This window comes from Echinops telfairi, unplaced genomic scaffold, assembly GCF_000313985.2.
Source record: "Echinops telfairi isolate 266 unplaced genomic scaffold, ASM31398v2 ScPeMD7_3533;HRSCAF=4204_0, whole genome shotgun sequence".
Classification (NCBI taxonomy): Eukaryota; Metazoa; Chordata; class Mammalia; order Afrosoricida; family Tenrecidae; genus Echinops; species Echinops telfairi.
In genome coordinates this window covers 64,954,918-64,971,669 of record NW_022107431.1, presented here as the reverse complement: position 1 = coordinate 64,971,669, position 16,752 = coordinate 64,954,918, and the positions used below count along the sequence as shown (strand labels likewise).

General features: G+C 40.5%; 1 protein-coding gene across 1 annotated transcript in view; it reads right to left on the bottom strand.

Annotated features, from left to right (window-relative positions):
• Positions 1–554: 554 nt before the first annotated feature.
• The window catches only part of ENPP3 (ectonucleotide pyrophosphatase/phosphodiesterase 3), a gene marked incomplete at its 5' end in the record, with an annotated part of 88,039 nt that continues 71,841 nt past the window's right edge, over positions 555–16,752 (bottom strand). Inside the window, 5 exons of the mRNA XM_045294308.1 lie at positions 555–985; positions 6,119–6,275; positions 9,214–9,346; positions 13,328–13,405; positions 15,820–15,955. Coding sequence (XP_045150243.1) covers positions 815–985; positions 6,119–6,275; positions 9,214–9,346; positions 13,328–13,405; positions 15,820–15,955 — 675 coding nt within the window. The remainder of the gene's footprint in view (positions 986–6,118; positions 6,276–9,213; positions 9,347–13,327; positions 13,406–15,819; positions 15,956–16,752) is intronic.

Below are 16,752 nucleotides of genomic sequence, written 5' to 3'. Positions count from 1 at the left end.
CAGCCCAAGGGTCAAATTTAAAGTCTCCACATGTGATTTTAATTATGATTTTGTTGGAACAGAGCCATGGTGATTCAATTTACATATTGTCTATACTTGCCAGAGACAAGTGGCTGCAATAATGTATGGCCCTAAATACTTTCTATCTGGTCCTTTATAAATACTATTGTAGGATACATACTGTTCTATCAGCTTTTTGTTCACTATGTAGGTCTACTTCTTTCCATACAAAGGGTGAAGCATTTCATTATTCATTTAAACAAATCCCAGGATTTATTTAACCTGCCTCCTAAATTGTTTTCTCTGCTCTTTGCTCTTGTAAAAGATATTTTCTTGCAGCCTGTACATAATTAAATAGATTAGCCTCTTTAAGTTTTTGCACATGACATTGCTGAATAAACTTTATGTGCATATATAAGGTTCTAATAGTTCCCCAAAACTTTTTACCTGGAAAACATTTTATCACAAAGCTGCTATAGCATTGACCCAATACCTACTTCTTTTGTTCTTCTTTTTGTTTAGAGAATGTTACCCCAAAAGAGAGAGCCAAAGAGTATGAATGGATAGAAATGTAATAGTCACATAGCTCAACTTCTGTGCCAAAAAAGTGAATTCAAAATAATACATGCTCATAGAAATGAAAAAGAAATGAGTGAGTACATAAAAGTAAGGACCATAGAAAAATAGAAAAATTAATTTCTGATTCTTCTACAAGGAAAATAATCTTATCAAATTTGTGTTATTAAATATTCCAAAAAACACCCTCACTATCATTGAGCAGACTCTGATTCATAGTGAGTCTATGTCTTTTAGCCTAAATAAGGGTTTCGAGTATGGGTAAATAAGTCTTTAGTTGCAAAATCTCAGAGACAGGCTGTGCTTTTTCCTGATAAAAGTCAAGTCCAGTAAGAAGCTCCACGTCGCGAACCCGAGCAAGATGCGCATTCCATCTTTCTTCAACCCAAACAGCTTCAGACTTACCTTCCTGGAAAAGAACACAGGATTATTGTCTATAGGGCATGATTTTTCACTTAGAGAAAGATGGTTCATGATTTAAAAATTGTCCTTTCCCCTGTGATTTATATGGATTTATATCCTAATTTTATTGGGCTACGTTTAGAGTTTCTTAAATTAAGGAAGGACCTGCTTCTATATTTCTATACAAGTACATACAATCACAAAGTCATAAAGTTTAGGCATTTTTATATATTTGTTAAATGTATGTACATATATACTTAAAGAAATAAAATCTAAAATATAAAGTTTAAGTACCCAAATGTTCCTCTATCCAGAGCTAATCATGATCATGAATTGGTGTGTACCAATATGCTTTTTAAAAATGATTACTGCATGGTGATATGCAATGAACAAACAAAAACAAACCATTGCTGGTGAGTTAGTTCTGACAGATAATGACTCTGCATTACAGAATAGAACTGATCCATTGGGTCTCCTTCACTGGGCGCTTCACAGAAGCACATCAGCAGGACTTCTTCTTCAGACCCACTGGTCAGGTGTAAACTGCATCTTTAGGTTAGAAGTCAAGTGCAAAATGTTTGTACCACCTAAGGATCCTCAATTTATACTACACCCATCCTCAGTTATTTCATGGTTTGGGTCTTCCTTGTGATCCATCTGTGAGGGGACGTCCAATTGTCTACAGATGGGCTTTGGGTCTCTACTCTGCACTCCCCCTCATCCACTTTGGTATTATTTTTTTGTTCTGTGTCTTTGATGCTTGATACCTGATCCTGTCGACACCTCATGATCACACAGGCTGAGAGCTTTGTTGCTTCTCAGCTAGATGGTCGCTTATTTATCTTCAAGCCTTTAAGGCCCCAGATGCTATATCTTTTGATAGCTGGGCACCATCAGCTTTCTTCACCACATTTGATTATGGACCCATTTTGTCTTCAGTGATCAGGCGTGTTGGGAAGGTGAGCATCACAGAATGCCAGGTTATTAGAACAAAGTGTCATTGCATTGAGGGAGTACTTGAGTAGAGGCCCAATGTCTGCCTGCTACCTTAATACTAAACCTATAAATATATGTACATAGATCTATTTTCCTATCGTTATATATAAATATTTTATATATGTACATGTCTGTATTTAGACCTCTTTTAATGCCCTTTGCCTACTAGTTCTTTCCTCTATTTCCTTTTACTTTCCTCTTGTCCAACTATCATGTTCAGCCTTCATTTGGGTTCCAGTAATTCCTCTTAGTTACATTGCCCTTGATCAAGCCCCACCAGACATCATATGCCCTCCTCACCATCAATTTTAGATCACTTGTTGTTCCCTTGTCCCTGGGTTTGTTAACGCCCCCTGCCTTTCCACCATTTCCTTCTCTCCTGTGTACCCCCCAGAACCACTGGTCCCATTGTTTTCTCCCCGGGACTGCTTATCCCATCTATGTTATCTCGATAGACAGACAGAGACAATAATAAGCACAAAAACAAGACAGAAAAAAACAAAACGACAAAAACAGACAAACCAAAAAAATGACCAAAAAACCCCAAAAGCCTACAAATAGTTCTAAGTCAGTTTGTTGACCATTAGGAGTGTTTTCCGGTCAAGTGTGATAGTGTGCCAGACCCTGGATATTGCCAGTGTTCAATAAAATATTACCAAAGCAAAAAATACAAATTAATAAAAGTTCATTAGATGAGCATTTTTGTTTTGTGCTGTTTTGCTTTTAGTAGCTCTCCTTTGACTTTAGTTCATGGGCTTACTTGTTTTTTAATTGTGCAGGCTTACATTAGGCAGTCATTACTGGAGCCCGAGGAACTGAAAGAGGAAATTACTTTTTGTTCTTAACCACTAAGACATTTCTTTGTGTGAGACTCATGAAGGGAGTTAACTCTTTTTGAAACAAATAAATATGCAGTGTGCAAATTTGGAATCATACTGCAGATGAGAATCCAGGTCAAAGTCTTTTTCCCCTTGCCTTTCCTCTTTCACGTTTCCACAGCATTTGATATTTTGGTCTCCCCCTGCCCCAACCCCCAAGAAGTTTTCTCCCTCTTGGCTTCCACAACAACTCTCCTCTGGCTTATTTGGGATCCATTCAACTAAATATCTTCTTCTAAAGTTGCAGTTAAATGGCCCCAAAATACAACCCAGTAACTTTACCTACACAGAGGTGGCAATCAAATTATTTACAATCAGACAAGTCACAGGCACTGATAATTCTCAACAGAAGCCAATTGTAGCCAATCTTTCAATATCCCAGCTTTGAAAGGAGTTCTGGTGGTATAGTCATTACGTGGTTGGCTGAGATCCTCAAGGTCAGCAGTTTGAAACCAGCAGCCTCTCCAAGGGAGAAAGATGCGGCTTTCTACTTTCCCGGGAACAGTTACAGTCTGAGAAACTCAAAGGACAGTTCATACGTACATCATTCAAGTTCAAACCTCAGCTTCAGCATGCAATGGAAAGAAATCCCACAACAAAGGTCTGTCCCTGTCTTCTACCACGTTTTGCTTTCTTCTGAAATTTGAACCCCTTTGGTTAAAATTCATGCCTGATTTATCTGTGCCCATTCCATTTTACACAGCAAAGTGAAAGCAGTCAGGCTGCTGAACGCCTGAAAGGACATAGCTGAATAATCACAATGTGGCCTAGAACCGAAGTCTTACTCTCCAGTCCCTTTAATTCCTAGCAAATGAGACTTTCTATGTGGGCCCCCCATTTCCACAAGTTTGACTTGCCTAAACTTAAGTGTCCTATTAACCTGCCAAGATAATTCTCATTTCTAACTTCCCTCTTTGTCTTTTCCCCTAATACCTACAGTTAAAATGACTGATTCATCCCTGAGCCTCATTTTTTTTTTTTTGTCTCCTGAATCCAATCTTCCCCTTTTTTCATGCCTTTTCAGGAAAATGCTTCCTCATCCCCTCAATCCAAACTATATGCATTTTTCAAGGACCAATCCTACTCCCACCTTTCTGCATGAAACTTTCCCTGACAATACTAAATCCTTGAAGTGGCATTTGGCAGGTGATCCAACTTTGAGATATTATTTTATTTATTAAAATATTCTTGTCTTACATATGCCTTTATCTTACCTATATCCAACATATATATGAACTCCTTCAAGACAAGAATTACATGATGCATTTTAAAGAGTTCTACCACGATCGTGTATACTTAATACTGTGCACTTAAAAGATACTTGATGTATCTGCATTTATTGAATGACTTCAGTAAAGCCCAATTAAGCCAACAGGGCTTCAAAAAGTTCATGAAGAATGGAATGAAAAGGTAATGGAATTTCCCCATGCACCTTTGAAGCCCTCTTATATTTGCTTCTATAACAACATATGCAGGAGCCCTGGAGATGTCGTAGTTATGCATTGGGCTGGGATCTACATGGTCAGCAGTTTAAAACTAGGGAGAAAGACTGGGCTTTCTACTCCCGTGTGCAGTTACACTCTTGGAAACCCATGGGGTGGGGAGGGGGGGTCACTATGAGTCAGCATTGACTCTATGAAAGTGAGTTTGTTTTTTAGTTTAATAACATATATGCAAATGGGAGTAACTATTTACATGTGATTTGCTTTGACCCACAAGACAGCTGAGGTGGTCTAATACATGTTTTAAAATGAATGTTACGTGAACAAACTTAATTGCAGCCATGAACCTGTTAATCAAACCTGTTGCCATCAGGTCAGTTCCTACTTACTGTGATCCCATGTGTCACAGAACAGAAATGCTCTGTAAGAGTTTCTTGAGCACAAGCTTTACAGAAAGGATGCCTGATAGTGCAACGGTCAGAGCACTGACCACTAGCCCCAAAGCGGGTAGTGCCAACCCACCAGCGTCTCCAGGAGGGAACAGACCTGATATCTGCTCTCCTAAAGATTATAGCCCAGGAAACGGGATGGGGCAGTTCAATGCCGCAAAGAGTGGCCATGAGTAGAATGAATTCAATGACACAGAACACCACCAACCACAATGCTTATAGGACCAGACCACCAACGTTTTCTCACAGAGCTCTGGAGTGTGTTTGAATCATCAACCTTTAGGTGAGTAGTCATTCTGAAACCTCATGTTTCAAACGAACGCAGTTGTTATCTGTATATACTCATCCAGTAGACATTTACGCTCTTGCGGCCATAAAATTAATGCTGACTCATGTGGACCCCCCCTGTGGGTTTCCAAGATTGTAACTGTTTATGGGAGTAGACACCCCAGCCTTTCTCCCACAGAATTGCTGGTGGTTTCGAACTGCTGATCTTGTGGATCACAGCCCAATGCATAACCGCTATACCAACAGGATCTTAAGGCTTTGAAACAAGAATAAAAGATCAATCAGATAACAACTCTTTTCTTATTAGTGAGTGTGAACACAGTGTATATAATAAAACATCCAAGTTATGTCTACATAAACACAGGTTCCTGCATAATTCACGTTTAAATTGATATTGATTACATAGAGTGTGGTAGCTACATAATCTGTTGTCTCTTTGAGCCTTACAAGTGAAGGGGTGAGTTTAGCCTGTCAATCAGGTCACAGCTTAATGACCTCATTTGGAGGTGCTAAAGAGATAACTGGCTTGCTGGAGGCAGGAGGCAGGCTTACTCTCTGGGAGACATTGCAGCTGATAACACACATGGAGCTACAATAGTGCCCTGAGCTGGAGGAGCCACATGGAGACCCCTGCCAGCACTGAGATGCTTACACCACCACTGGATCCACAAGACATCCCACCCTCTGGCCTGTGATCTTCCTGCATTTGGCGGGTGTCATTGCATGTGTTTCATGAATCTGAAGAGGACTTTATAGATTGGTATCAGATATATGGGCTAATATCAAAGTTATGGACTTGATCTGGACTGGCTGGGATGTTTTCTTAATGTACAATTATATTTCATATAAAGCTCTTTTTTATATACATATGAGACTACCTGTATTTGTGTTTCTAGTCTACCTGGACTAACATATAGAGATCAATCACCCAAGAAAAACTCAAAACTGAAATCATTTCTGCACACCCCTACCCAAGAACCACCTGCAAGCATGCATTTTAGTCAGGGCTACTTCTCTGAAAGCCCAGATGAGCTCTGAGAACCAGAGTCCCGGGCAAGTGGCGGGGCCTCTCATGAAGCATACTCACGGGGCAGCTCTCCTCGTTGGTAGGTCGGTGAGGGATGATAAAGGGCAGAACGTCCAGCTGGCCAGGGCAGTCGTTGGGAGTGTGGCTCCTGTTTTTACAACTAGTCAGCACCACAAAGTAGTGTGTGGGGATGGGAACACTGGTGTTGGCCAAATACCTGCAAACATCATTGAAAGTTTTGACATTATTATACTTTGACTTCTAAGGAGACAAATGTGTTTATATACTTGTACAGAAGGGCCAAGGTGGAAAACAATAATCTGAATAAGAAATATAGCATCTTTTCACATATGTCTAGACTTTAACTAGCTATAGTAGAGGTGTCAATCGTAGTCATTTTAACATTATGAGGAAATATTGGAATACAGAGAATAGTAGAGGGTGGTATTCTCCATCGTGTATAAATATTTCCCAGTTTTGTTGACTTTATAATTTTTGTTAAAAGTATACCTAGCAACATATATCTCCATTTAATAATTTCTACATATGCAATTTAGCAACATTGATTATTTCTAGTAGTGCAACCTTCTCCTTTGTGAATGGTTCCTTCCTCGCTAGGATGAGCTAATTGCCCCACTCACCCTCCTAGCTAACCTTTCGAGATGTTTTAAATGTGATACCATTTAGGTGGTTCTTCAAAAGGGGAGACACGAGCTTCAAGGCAAACATTCTTTATTAAATAAACGAATTCACTGTGTGTTTTCGAGAAGACTGCAACATAGGTTTTTCACTCCAGGTTTAAATAGGATCTCAGAACAGTAGGCTTGGAGGTCTATGTAACTTGGGTTGGAACCGGCTTAACTTAATGCCAGTGAGGTTTTAGGGGGGTTATTGATTCTAACATGTCAGGAATTTATCAGCATTTAGTATTCTGCTTTGTACTTTCCCTATTTTGATCAGAATTCTTCTATAGAATGTTTGTTCAAAATAGTCAGTAGTGGTAGCTACTGGATCATCCAGTTCTTTGGGTCTCGTAACAAAGGAGGTGTTTGTTCATAGAAGCAATTAGCAATACCTCCCATTTCCTCCTCCCGTTCTTTACCCTCCCTCTCCCTCTACTGCTCCCTGAGAAGACACGCCAAATGCTGCATCCTGGGTGGCCACTCACAAGCTCTTAAGGCCCCAAGCATTAGACAATAACAATTAGGAAGTAAAACATAAGCCCTAAGAATTACGTTAGTTCAGTTCCCTGGGACGTGCCTAAACCTCCAGAGTAGAAACGCAAATCCGAGCATATCTTTGGCTGTGTGTAAGCAGCCTTTATACTTCTCAGCAGTTCCTGCCATCCAGTTAGTTCTGGCTCAAAGCAAGCCTAAGGGACAGAGTAGAACCGCCCTTTCAGGTTTGCAAGGCTGCAAAACTGACCCACAACAAAAAGCCTCATCTTTCCTCCGTGGAGCAGCTGGTTAGTTAAAACTGCTGATCTTGCTGCGAGCAGCCCAGTGAGTAACCAATAAACCACTCCGGCTCCTGCTGGAAAGAGCAGGGACTGAGAGGGAAGAAGCCCAGATTCCAATTCTAGCTGCGCACTTCTATAACCTGCCTGGGTTTGCATTCTCCCTTTGCCACTTACTGGTTGTGGACCTTACACAAACTATACAACCTCAATGGAATCAACTTTAAATGGAGCTGAGAGAAGTGAATATTGGATTGTTTTGAGAATTCAGTGAAATATATGCCAGTGCTTAGCAACATACCATCACATAGGAAAGGTCTAAGTATTTTTTCTCTAGCGTTAGTAAATGGTGAAAGGTAAAAATCAATAAACATTGAAGCAAGGGCAAGGAGAGGGCCTCAATGTAGATGGCATTCAGGAAAAACAAACAAACAAGAAAGTGTGTTTCCTGATCTTTAATCCTTTGATGACATCGTTCTAAAATCCGCTATGATTTTGTTCAAAATTAATTCTCAGTAACTATTATGATCGGGTTTAGTACTAAGTTGTGTGAAGGGGCCTCAAAAAGTTCATGACAAAAGGAAATTAAGTGCAGAGTAGGGCCCCAAGGGCCATTTGTGGGCAACTGGACATCCCCTTACAGAAGGGTGGCAGGGAGGAGACGAGCCAGTCAGGGTGCTGTGTAGTAACAATGAAACATACAACCTTCTCTAGTTCTTAAATGCTCCCCCCCACCCCCACTATCATGATCCCAATTCTACCTTACAAATCCAGCTAGACCAGAGGATGTACACTGGTACAGATAAGAACTGGAAACACAGGGAATCCAGGATAGATGATCCCTTCAGGACCAGTGGTGAGAGTGGCGATACTGGGAGGGTGGAGGGAAAGTGGGTTAGAAAGGGAGAACCAATCACAATGATCTGCATATAACCTTCTCCCTGCAGGATGGACAACAGAAAAGTGGGTGAAGGGAGACGTCGGACAGCGTAAGATATGACAAAATAATAATAACTTATAAATTACCAAGGGTGCATGAAGGAGGGAGGAACGGGAGGGAGGGGGGAAATGAGGAGCTGATGCCAAGGGCTCAGGTAGAAAGCAAATGTTTTGAGAATGATGAGGGCAATAAATGTATAAATGTGCTTGACACAATGGATGTATGGATGGATTGTGAAAGGCATTGTACGGAGCCCCCAATAAAATGATTTCTTAAAAAAAAGAGTGGAATTTTTCCTCACAAATGTTTGAAACCCCTCAGATAGTTTAATAGAACTAGTGTTCTGTTTGAAGCTTACACTCTTCCCTGGGAAATGTTTTATGATGTGTCCAATCCTCTCATTTAATTTACTAGTCTTTACTTAGTTTTTTCCCCCACTTATTGTCAGCCTGGCTTTATCACTATTGAGAGTACTATCTTCTTACTTTTACAAAATCACATTTTGCTTTTCTTTCTTAGTTTAAAAGCTTGCCAGATAAAATTTTTACTAAGTGTTTCTGTGGCATTTTTCTCTCACCCATTAATATTTTTGCCATAAAAGATTATGCTAGATTTCTACAGTAGATTGAAGGTAGTTAATAACATCTGTATATCAATGCATTATGTAACATTTAAAATGCTGAACTTTTATTTTAAATATTGTTAAAAACACTTCCCCTGCCGAATCAAAAAGAGCCCATATGGTTCCATATTACTTACTTTGTAATTTCATCAGGAGCATCAAAATGGCCATCATAATTATAATCAAAAACTGGCCCACTAACCACATTTACTCCATTTCTCTCTATGGCATGTCTGAGAAGAATAACACGATGGAAGTAATGCCACATTTCTGAAAATGAAAGAATGAAGTGTTAAAAGAGTTTTCTTCTACCATATTGAAATATTTCCTGTTATAGACAGGCATATGTCGTTAGCATGACATCCTGCCTCAATAATGTGCAGTACGGCTGGGTAATTGTACAAAGCTTATGTCTAACGACAATAAGTAGCTGCGTTGAGGACCCTTTTGGATGCTGTTGTTGCCGCAATCTGGAAATTATGATTGACTACGGCTCCAAATTCTTTACCAAGGCTGAAGTGCTCTGCGGGCAGCAAGTTTAAAATGGCCAGAATGTACATATTTACCTTATTAATGATGACTCTCAGGACAAACATTAACCTTACATTTAGTTCAGTTGCCAGTAAAATTTAACCTTGTGAATTATTCTCTAAATTAAATTGTTGCTATGTGGAGTCAGTTCTGACACCTACTGACCCCATGTACAATAAAATAATGCTTGATCCTGTGCCATCCTCATAATCATGGCAGCATTTCAGCCCAGTATGGCAGTCATGGTACCAATCCATCTTACTGAGGGGACGGCCTTCCTTTTACTCACCCGATACTTCAGCAAGCATAGTGCTCTCCTCCAAGTCCCGTCTGATGACATGTCCAAAGTCTGTGGATTAAGTCTCACCACGCCTACTTCTGATGTGCACTTTTACAAGCGATGCAGTCTCACTGTCACACATGTGAAGAACATGCTGACTATACTTCTTCCTAGACAGATTTGTCTGTTCCTCTGGTTGTACATGTCATCGTCAATATTCTTTACAAACACCAGAATTCAAAGGCATCACTTATTTGAGCTTATGTAGTCATTGTCCAGCTTCCACGTGGATAATGGTGATGGAAATGGCCATAGCCATGGTCAGGCACATATTAGTCCTCAAGGGCTGTCTTTGTTTGCAGAGGTCATCCACCTTACAGAGGTCTTCAGCAGCAGATTTCCCCGATGCAGTATGAACAGATTACTTATTCTACATTCTCTACTGAATTGGACTAGAGTTTGTGGCAATTCCCTGTTTATGTAGTACTATAATTGTTTTAAATAATATTTAGCATAATTTTACTTGTACGTGATACTAATAATATTGTTAAATAATTTTCACAATCTGTTGGATCATCTTCTTTGAAATAGGAATGCTCATAATTCTCTTCAAGTTGGTTGACCAGGCAGCTGTCTCCCAAATTTCTAGCATTACATCTGTTTGTTGAAATGTCTCAATTCATATTCCCTCCATTCCTGGAACCTTGTTTATTGCCAGTCTCTTCAGTGTAGCTTGGGTATCTTCCTTCAATGCCATCCATTCTTGATCACATGCTACTTTGTGAAATAGTTAAATATTGACTGTGATAGTTACATAATCTGGTGTCAACTTGCAAAGGGGTGGAGTCTAGCCTGTTAATCAGGCCGCAGCTTGATGGCCTCATTTGGAGGCATGACAGAGATAAATAGCTCACTGGAGCCCAGATACACACAGACTCTCTACTTTGTCTTCCTGCTGACAAGACACCTGGAGCTACACTAGAGCCCTGGAGCTGGAGGAACCACTTGGTGACCCCTGCTAGTGTTGACATACTTCCTCTGCCCCTGGATCCACACAATTTTACATCCACTGGCCAGTGATCTTCCTGCATTTGGCATCACTGCATGTGCTGCATGACTCTAAAGAGGAACTTGTGGACTAATATCAGACACACGGGCCAATATCAGACTTATGGACTTGATCTGGACTGGGCTGGGATGTTTTCTCAATATACAATTGCTCTTTTATATAAAACTCTTTCTTATATTCATATGAATATCTCTGGATTTGTTTTTCTAGTCAACCCGGACTAAGACATTGACTGACTCTTTTTTGGCACAGTGATTCTGTGCATGCCTTCCATCTTGTTTTGATGTTTTCGGCATCACGCATTATTTTGCTCATACCTACAGTCATGGTATAGATTCGGACTCATAGCAACCCTTATAGACTGGAACAGGACTACTCTCTAGGGTTTCCAAGACTGTAAAGTTGTACATAAACTGCCTCTCTCGCCCATGGGTAACTGGTGCGTGCCGGCTCCCAACCTTTCAGTTAGCAGTACCATTCATCACCCACAGCAGCGTCAGGGCTGCTGATTGTGCCCATGGCAACTTCAGCACTGCAAGATGAGCCTGGACATTTTTCATTAATTCATACATCTTAAGATAGCCCAGCACTTTTTTCCCTCTTGATTTTTTAAACTCCAGATCTTTATACATTTCATACTAAGACGTCAGTAATCCACCCAAATCTTCTGTTAAGCTCTTTCACTTCTTCCACTCACATGGGCCACACTACATTCAAGAGCGAGCTTCAGAGTCCCTTCTCACATCTGTTCTAGTTTTGTCTTTTATGACTGCCTTTTAGCGATGCCCAGGATGTCATCCCACTGCGTGTCTGGTCCCGGGGGTTAGTGCTCAGTGCATCTGGTCTTGAGATGGTCTCTAAATTCAGGTGGCATACACTCAACGTTTCCTTTAACTCTCATGGACTTGTTTTAATTTTGTTATCTCCAGCTTGAACTTGCACATGAATAGCCGATGGCGTGTTGTTCAGTCAGCCCCTCGGTTTGCTCTGACTGGTGATCTCGAGCTTCTCTTTCCACAGAGGGAGTCCATTTGCTCCTTGTGTATTCGAACCAGTGAGGTGAGCACAGCCACAATTTATGTTGTTGGAAAAGGGTAGTTGCAACGACCTGGTCATTGGTCTTGCTAAGTTATAGCATTTGCTCTTTACCATCCCTTCTATCACCAAGGCTGTATTTTCTAACTACTAGTGTTTCTTTGAGTCTAACTTCCTCATTCTAATCACCACTACTTAACAATACATCTTGATTGAAGGCTTGGTCAATTCCATGCTAAAGAGTTGGTTAAAATCTTCAATTTCTTTAATGTTGGCATCAGTGGTTGGTGAGTAATTTTGAATAAGGTGTATTAAAAGGAAAATACCCTATCATTAGGACAATGTGTTGTCGGCTAGATCTTGGAACATTCTTCTCGATGATGAATGTGACACCATGCTTCTTCCCCGAGGCATTCTGCCCTCATAGACCACAGACTTGCCTGGGGCAAAATGACCAGGGTCAGTCCATTCCAGCGCACGAGTTGATCTTCAAGAATTCCATTTCATTCTTAAAAGCTTTCCGTTTTCCTTGATTTTCATTTCACACATTTTAGATTCTGAATATAAATGGATGTTTGAAGCTATTTCTTCTTATTATGAGTTATTCCACAGCATTAAAGTCAACTCTACTGTGAGGAGGCGGGTGCTTGTCTCTAGTTGTATTTGCAGTGCTCACTCTAAGGGACTTGTGTGCTGGCATTACATAAGACCACGCCCTGCTGCCGCCCATAAGGTCTTCCCTGGACAAGTTTTTCCAGAAGGAGGTCATGTTGAATCTGGAAGTTCTAAAGTCAACTCTACTGTGAGGAGGCGGGTGCTTGTCCCTAGTTGTATTTGCAGTGCTCAGTCTGAGGGACTTGTGTGCTGGCATTACATAAGACCACGCCCTGTGGCAGCCGTCCATAAGATCTTCCCTGGACAAGTCTTTCCAGAAGGAGGTCATGTTGAATCTGGAAGTTCTACTGAAATCTGCCCACCATGGGTGACCCTATTGGTCCTTTAAATACCAGTGGCATAGCTTTTAGCACCACAGCAGCATGCAAGCCACTACTGTACAATAAATATAGACCCACAGTGAGCAGTGAAATCAAAAGATTAAAAATAAGTGACCAGAATTTTGGCAAGTCTGAAAAGTTGAAGCACCTCAAAAACAAACAACCAACAAAATCCCAACTATGTTAGGGATTCTTCCTATACCTATACTTAAAACATTGAAGCAAAATAACTTTTGGGAACAAAACTATTGGGAACAAAGTTCAATGAAAGATGTGTTTGATTTAGAATTTCATGGAATCATTTAGCTATCTTAATGATAATAATCTGAACATATACTTACTTTTGAATTCTTCATACATAGGGACCAAGTTACTTGTAATTAAAGCATCATATTGACTATCAGAGGTTCTATTGTTTTCTGCAAAACAAATTAATTGTATTTATTCCAACCATAAAGAGAAAATGTAGCAGACTGTATAGAGGCCTATTTCTAGTTAAATGTATTAACACTCAAAATGCAGAGGTCATAAGTACCCTTCATAATACCTGTGATTATTGGTTGAATCTCTCTCACACTGCCATCGAGTGGATGATGACTCATAGTGCCCGGATACAGCAGGGTTGAACTGCCCTGTGAGTTTCCATGACTATAACTCTTTATGGGAGTAGAAAGCCCTGGCACCTCCCATGGAGTGGCTAGGGGCTTCATACGGTTAGCCGTTTAGATTACAACCCAATCTGTAACCAACCACTAAGATCAGTTGCCTCGTGACCCAGAAAGATATATCTGTGTCCTAATTCCTGGTATCTGTCAACATGACTTCACTTAAAAACAGGGTTTGGGCAGATGTAATTAAATTAGGGTCTTAAGAGGAGACCAACCTGTACTCAGGGTGGGTGCTAAATTCCAAGTCTGATGGTGATACAAGAGGAGAGGAGAAACATAGAGCAGAAGAAGGTCGTGTGCAAAGGGAGGCAGTGCCTGCAGCCATACAGAGGCAAGTCAAGTCAAGACTGCAGCCCTGAGAGAGACAAGGAAGGAGTCTCCCCTAGAGTCCTCTGAGAAAGCACAGCCCTGCTGACACCTTGACTTTGGACTTGTGGCCTCTAGTACTGTGAAAGAACACATTTCTGTGACTTTCAACAACCATGTCAATGGAAGTTTGTTACAGAAGCCCTGGAAAATGTATACAATACCAGATACAAACACATAGCTATTTAATGTGCACACAATAATGTCTTTCTAAATAATTCTATGCCAAAATAAAATTTCCTGGAAAAAAATGAGGTTTGGGGTTTTTTGTTTTGTTTTAAAACTCAGTACAGATGGCTGGCATTACAAAGGGCTCACTTTGAGAACTGATGAGAAGCAGGCTTCCAGCCCAGTGAGTGTTAACTGTATGTGCTCCGAGTCCAGGCTGCCCTGGCAGGAACCCAGCTCTCTGCTCCCCAGCCGGACCACTTCGGCAAAGGCCTGGTCTTCCATGTTTTGCTAGTTTTGTTGTGAATACTGAGAATTGCAAACCTATGAGAGCTTATTATACTACTTTCTATGTTTAAACTATACTTGAGGAAGTATCTTAACTTCTACTTAAATCGGAGATGCAGGTGAACACCAAGAAACGAGGGAAAATAAGCATTTTCTTTTTCCTTTGTAAGATTTCATATGGCGTTCAGGATATTCAGGCCCCAACAAGCCTTTTCCACTTCTTACACTAAGCCCCGGAATTTGGAAAGCCAGTCAATATACTATTACCTCTGTTTCAGATCAATATACGAATTGGCATTGGTAGAGTTTCTGTTTCTAAGCAGTTAGTTAGAATTTCTAGCTAAAGAGTTAGAAGGGAGTTTCATTTTACCCTTAATATTTTTTTTGAGAGGAAAGTTACTTAGTCATTCATTTCATTTCTCTGTCAAGGTCAAACATTTGAATACCAACCAATGTCTGATGGTCTAACAAATGCAACTGTAAATCTTTATCAACAAACTGTTGCAACTAATCCCAGCGTTCACAAACATTCAGTAGCTCTAAATACATCTAGACACTTAAGTATCCATTTATCTATTTTAATTCTATTAGAAATTTTAACTGAATTCTAACCAACTTTCTTTAAGCCTCTTTTCTTCACTAAAAATCTCTGAATATCTAAATTAGAAGTTTCCCAGTTGACTATATTTGGTCACAGCTTGAAGAAAGATGCAACAAATATCATTTGGGGGGAAAAAATTCCCAGAAGCTGAAATTGTTACAAATCTCTTGGGCAGGTTAATGAAAAGGATACTTCCTGCTAACCAGGGATGATACTAGAATTTCAGGAAAATTACACTAGCTTCAGATGTCCCAGAGAGCAAGACTTTGTAACAGAAACCTTTAGTTGCTTCATGTACTGTTTAAAACTGTTGGAGCCCCAGTGTGAGTGTGAGAGGCCAGAGTCTGGCCTCAGGACTTTTCCCACGCACAGCTGCGTTCTGCATGCAGGCCTCCCAGGCCAGTAGCCAGAGGGACAGGGGGCGGGGGTGGGGTGGGTGGGAGATGTAGTTTTTTTAGATGCCTATGTCCTCCTCCAAGGCCTTCAGTTTTAAAATTAGATTTAAACCTGCCGAACTCTCGGAACATCTGGGTCATATCAGAGCGGATCTGTGGTTACGCTGCACAATTTATTAGACTTTATTATAGCTGCTGTACTGCCAGTCCACAACCACTCGAAGCCGCCTAAACAGCTGGTTTAGCCCAAGCAGGTAGTTTAGGTCGGGAATATATGTTTAAGGCACATGCCCACATCCAGCTGATGAGGGCTTTCTAAGCTACTGCTCTAAAAAAGTTATACCAACCAGGAGGGTAGAGGAAGCCGTGGGTGACCGTCTTGTCTGCTAAGTAGAAGGAACAGTTTTGGCTCTCAGAAGGGACGACCCTGACATCAGCCCGCAGACAGTCTGGGACAGAGGGAGGAAGAGGCAGTGTGTCTCCCTGTTGGAAAGAAAGAAAAGGGGGGAAAAAACGTTATGCCCACATTCGTGGCTCACCCATTGCCTTATATGGGTTGTAATTTCCCTCGAATGTTTTTCATTGACTCTTTTCCTATTTTCTTAGTGAATCAGGTCTACGTCAGCACTGGAAATGGATGTCTTCAGCAGTGTTTTGCTCTGTGGTTCCCTTCTGGTTAGAGGCACTGGCAGGACAAATCAACTACACCTTAGAAAGAAATATTTTCAGAGGAGAGCCTGAATTGAGATCAGGGGCATGACTGGGAGGTTGAGCTGACACCCAAATTCTTCTCCAGATCGAACGCCTATGTGGTGATATTCATGGTATTTGTAAATAAAAATGCACCGTAAAACATGAAGTATAAATCATATAAGACACACATTGAAAAAAATACAGAAATGAACTGTCTTCAACTGAGTCAGGACTTCTAACCAGTTTAAGATTAATTTTGAAAAGGCTCTGGTGGTTTGAGCTTACCAATTGGGGGAATTAAATCAATTTGTAGTTGTGCATCATCATTATACATCAAAAGTTTTATACATTACAATTTTTATCTACTAAAATGTTCACATAAAAACTTTATACAGGAAATAGAGGAAAGAGCTGGGAGGAAAAGGGCATTTATAGAGCTCTAGCTAAAGGCATGTACATATGCAAATATATTATATGAGGATGGGGAAATAGATCCATGAGCCTACATTTATAGGTTTAGTATTAAGGTAGCAGAAGGACATTGGGCCTCCACTCAAGTACTCCCTCAACACAAGAATACTTTCTTC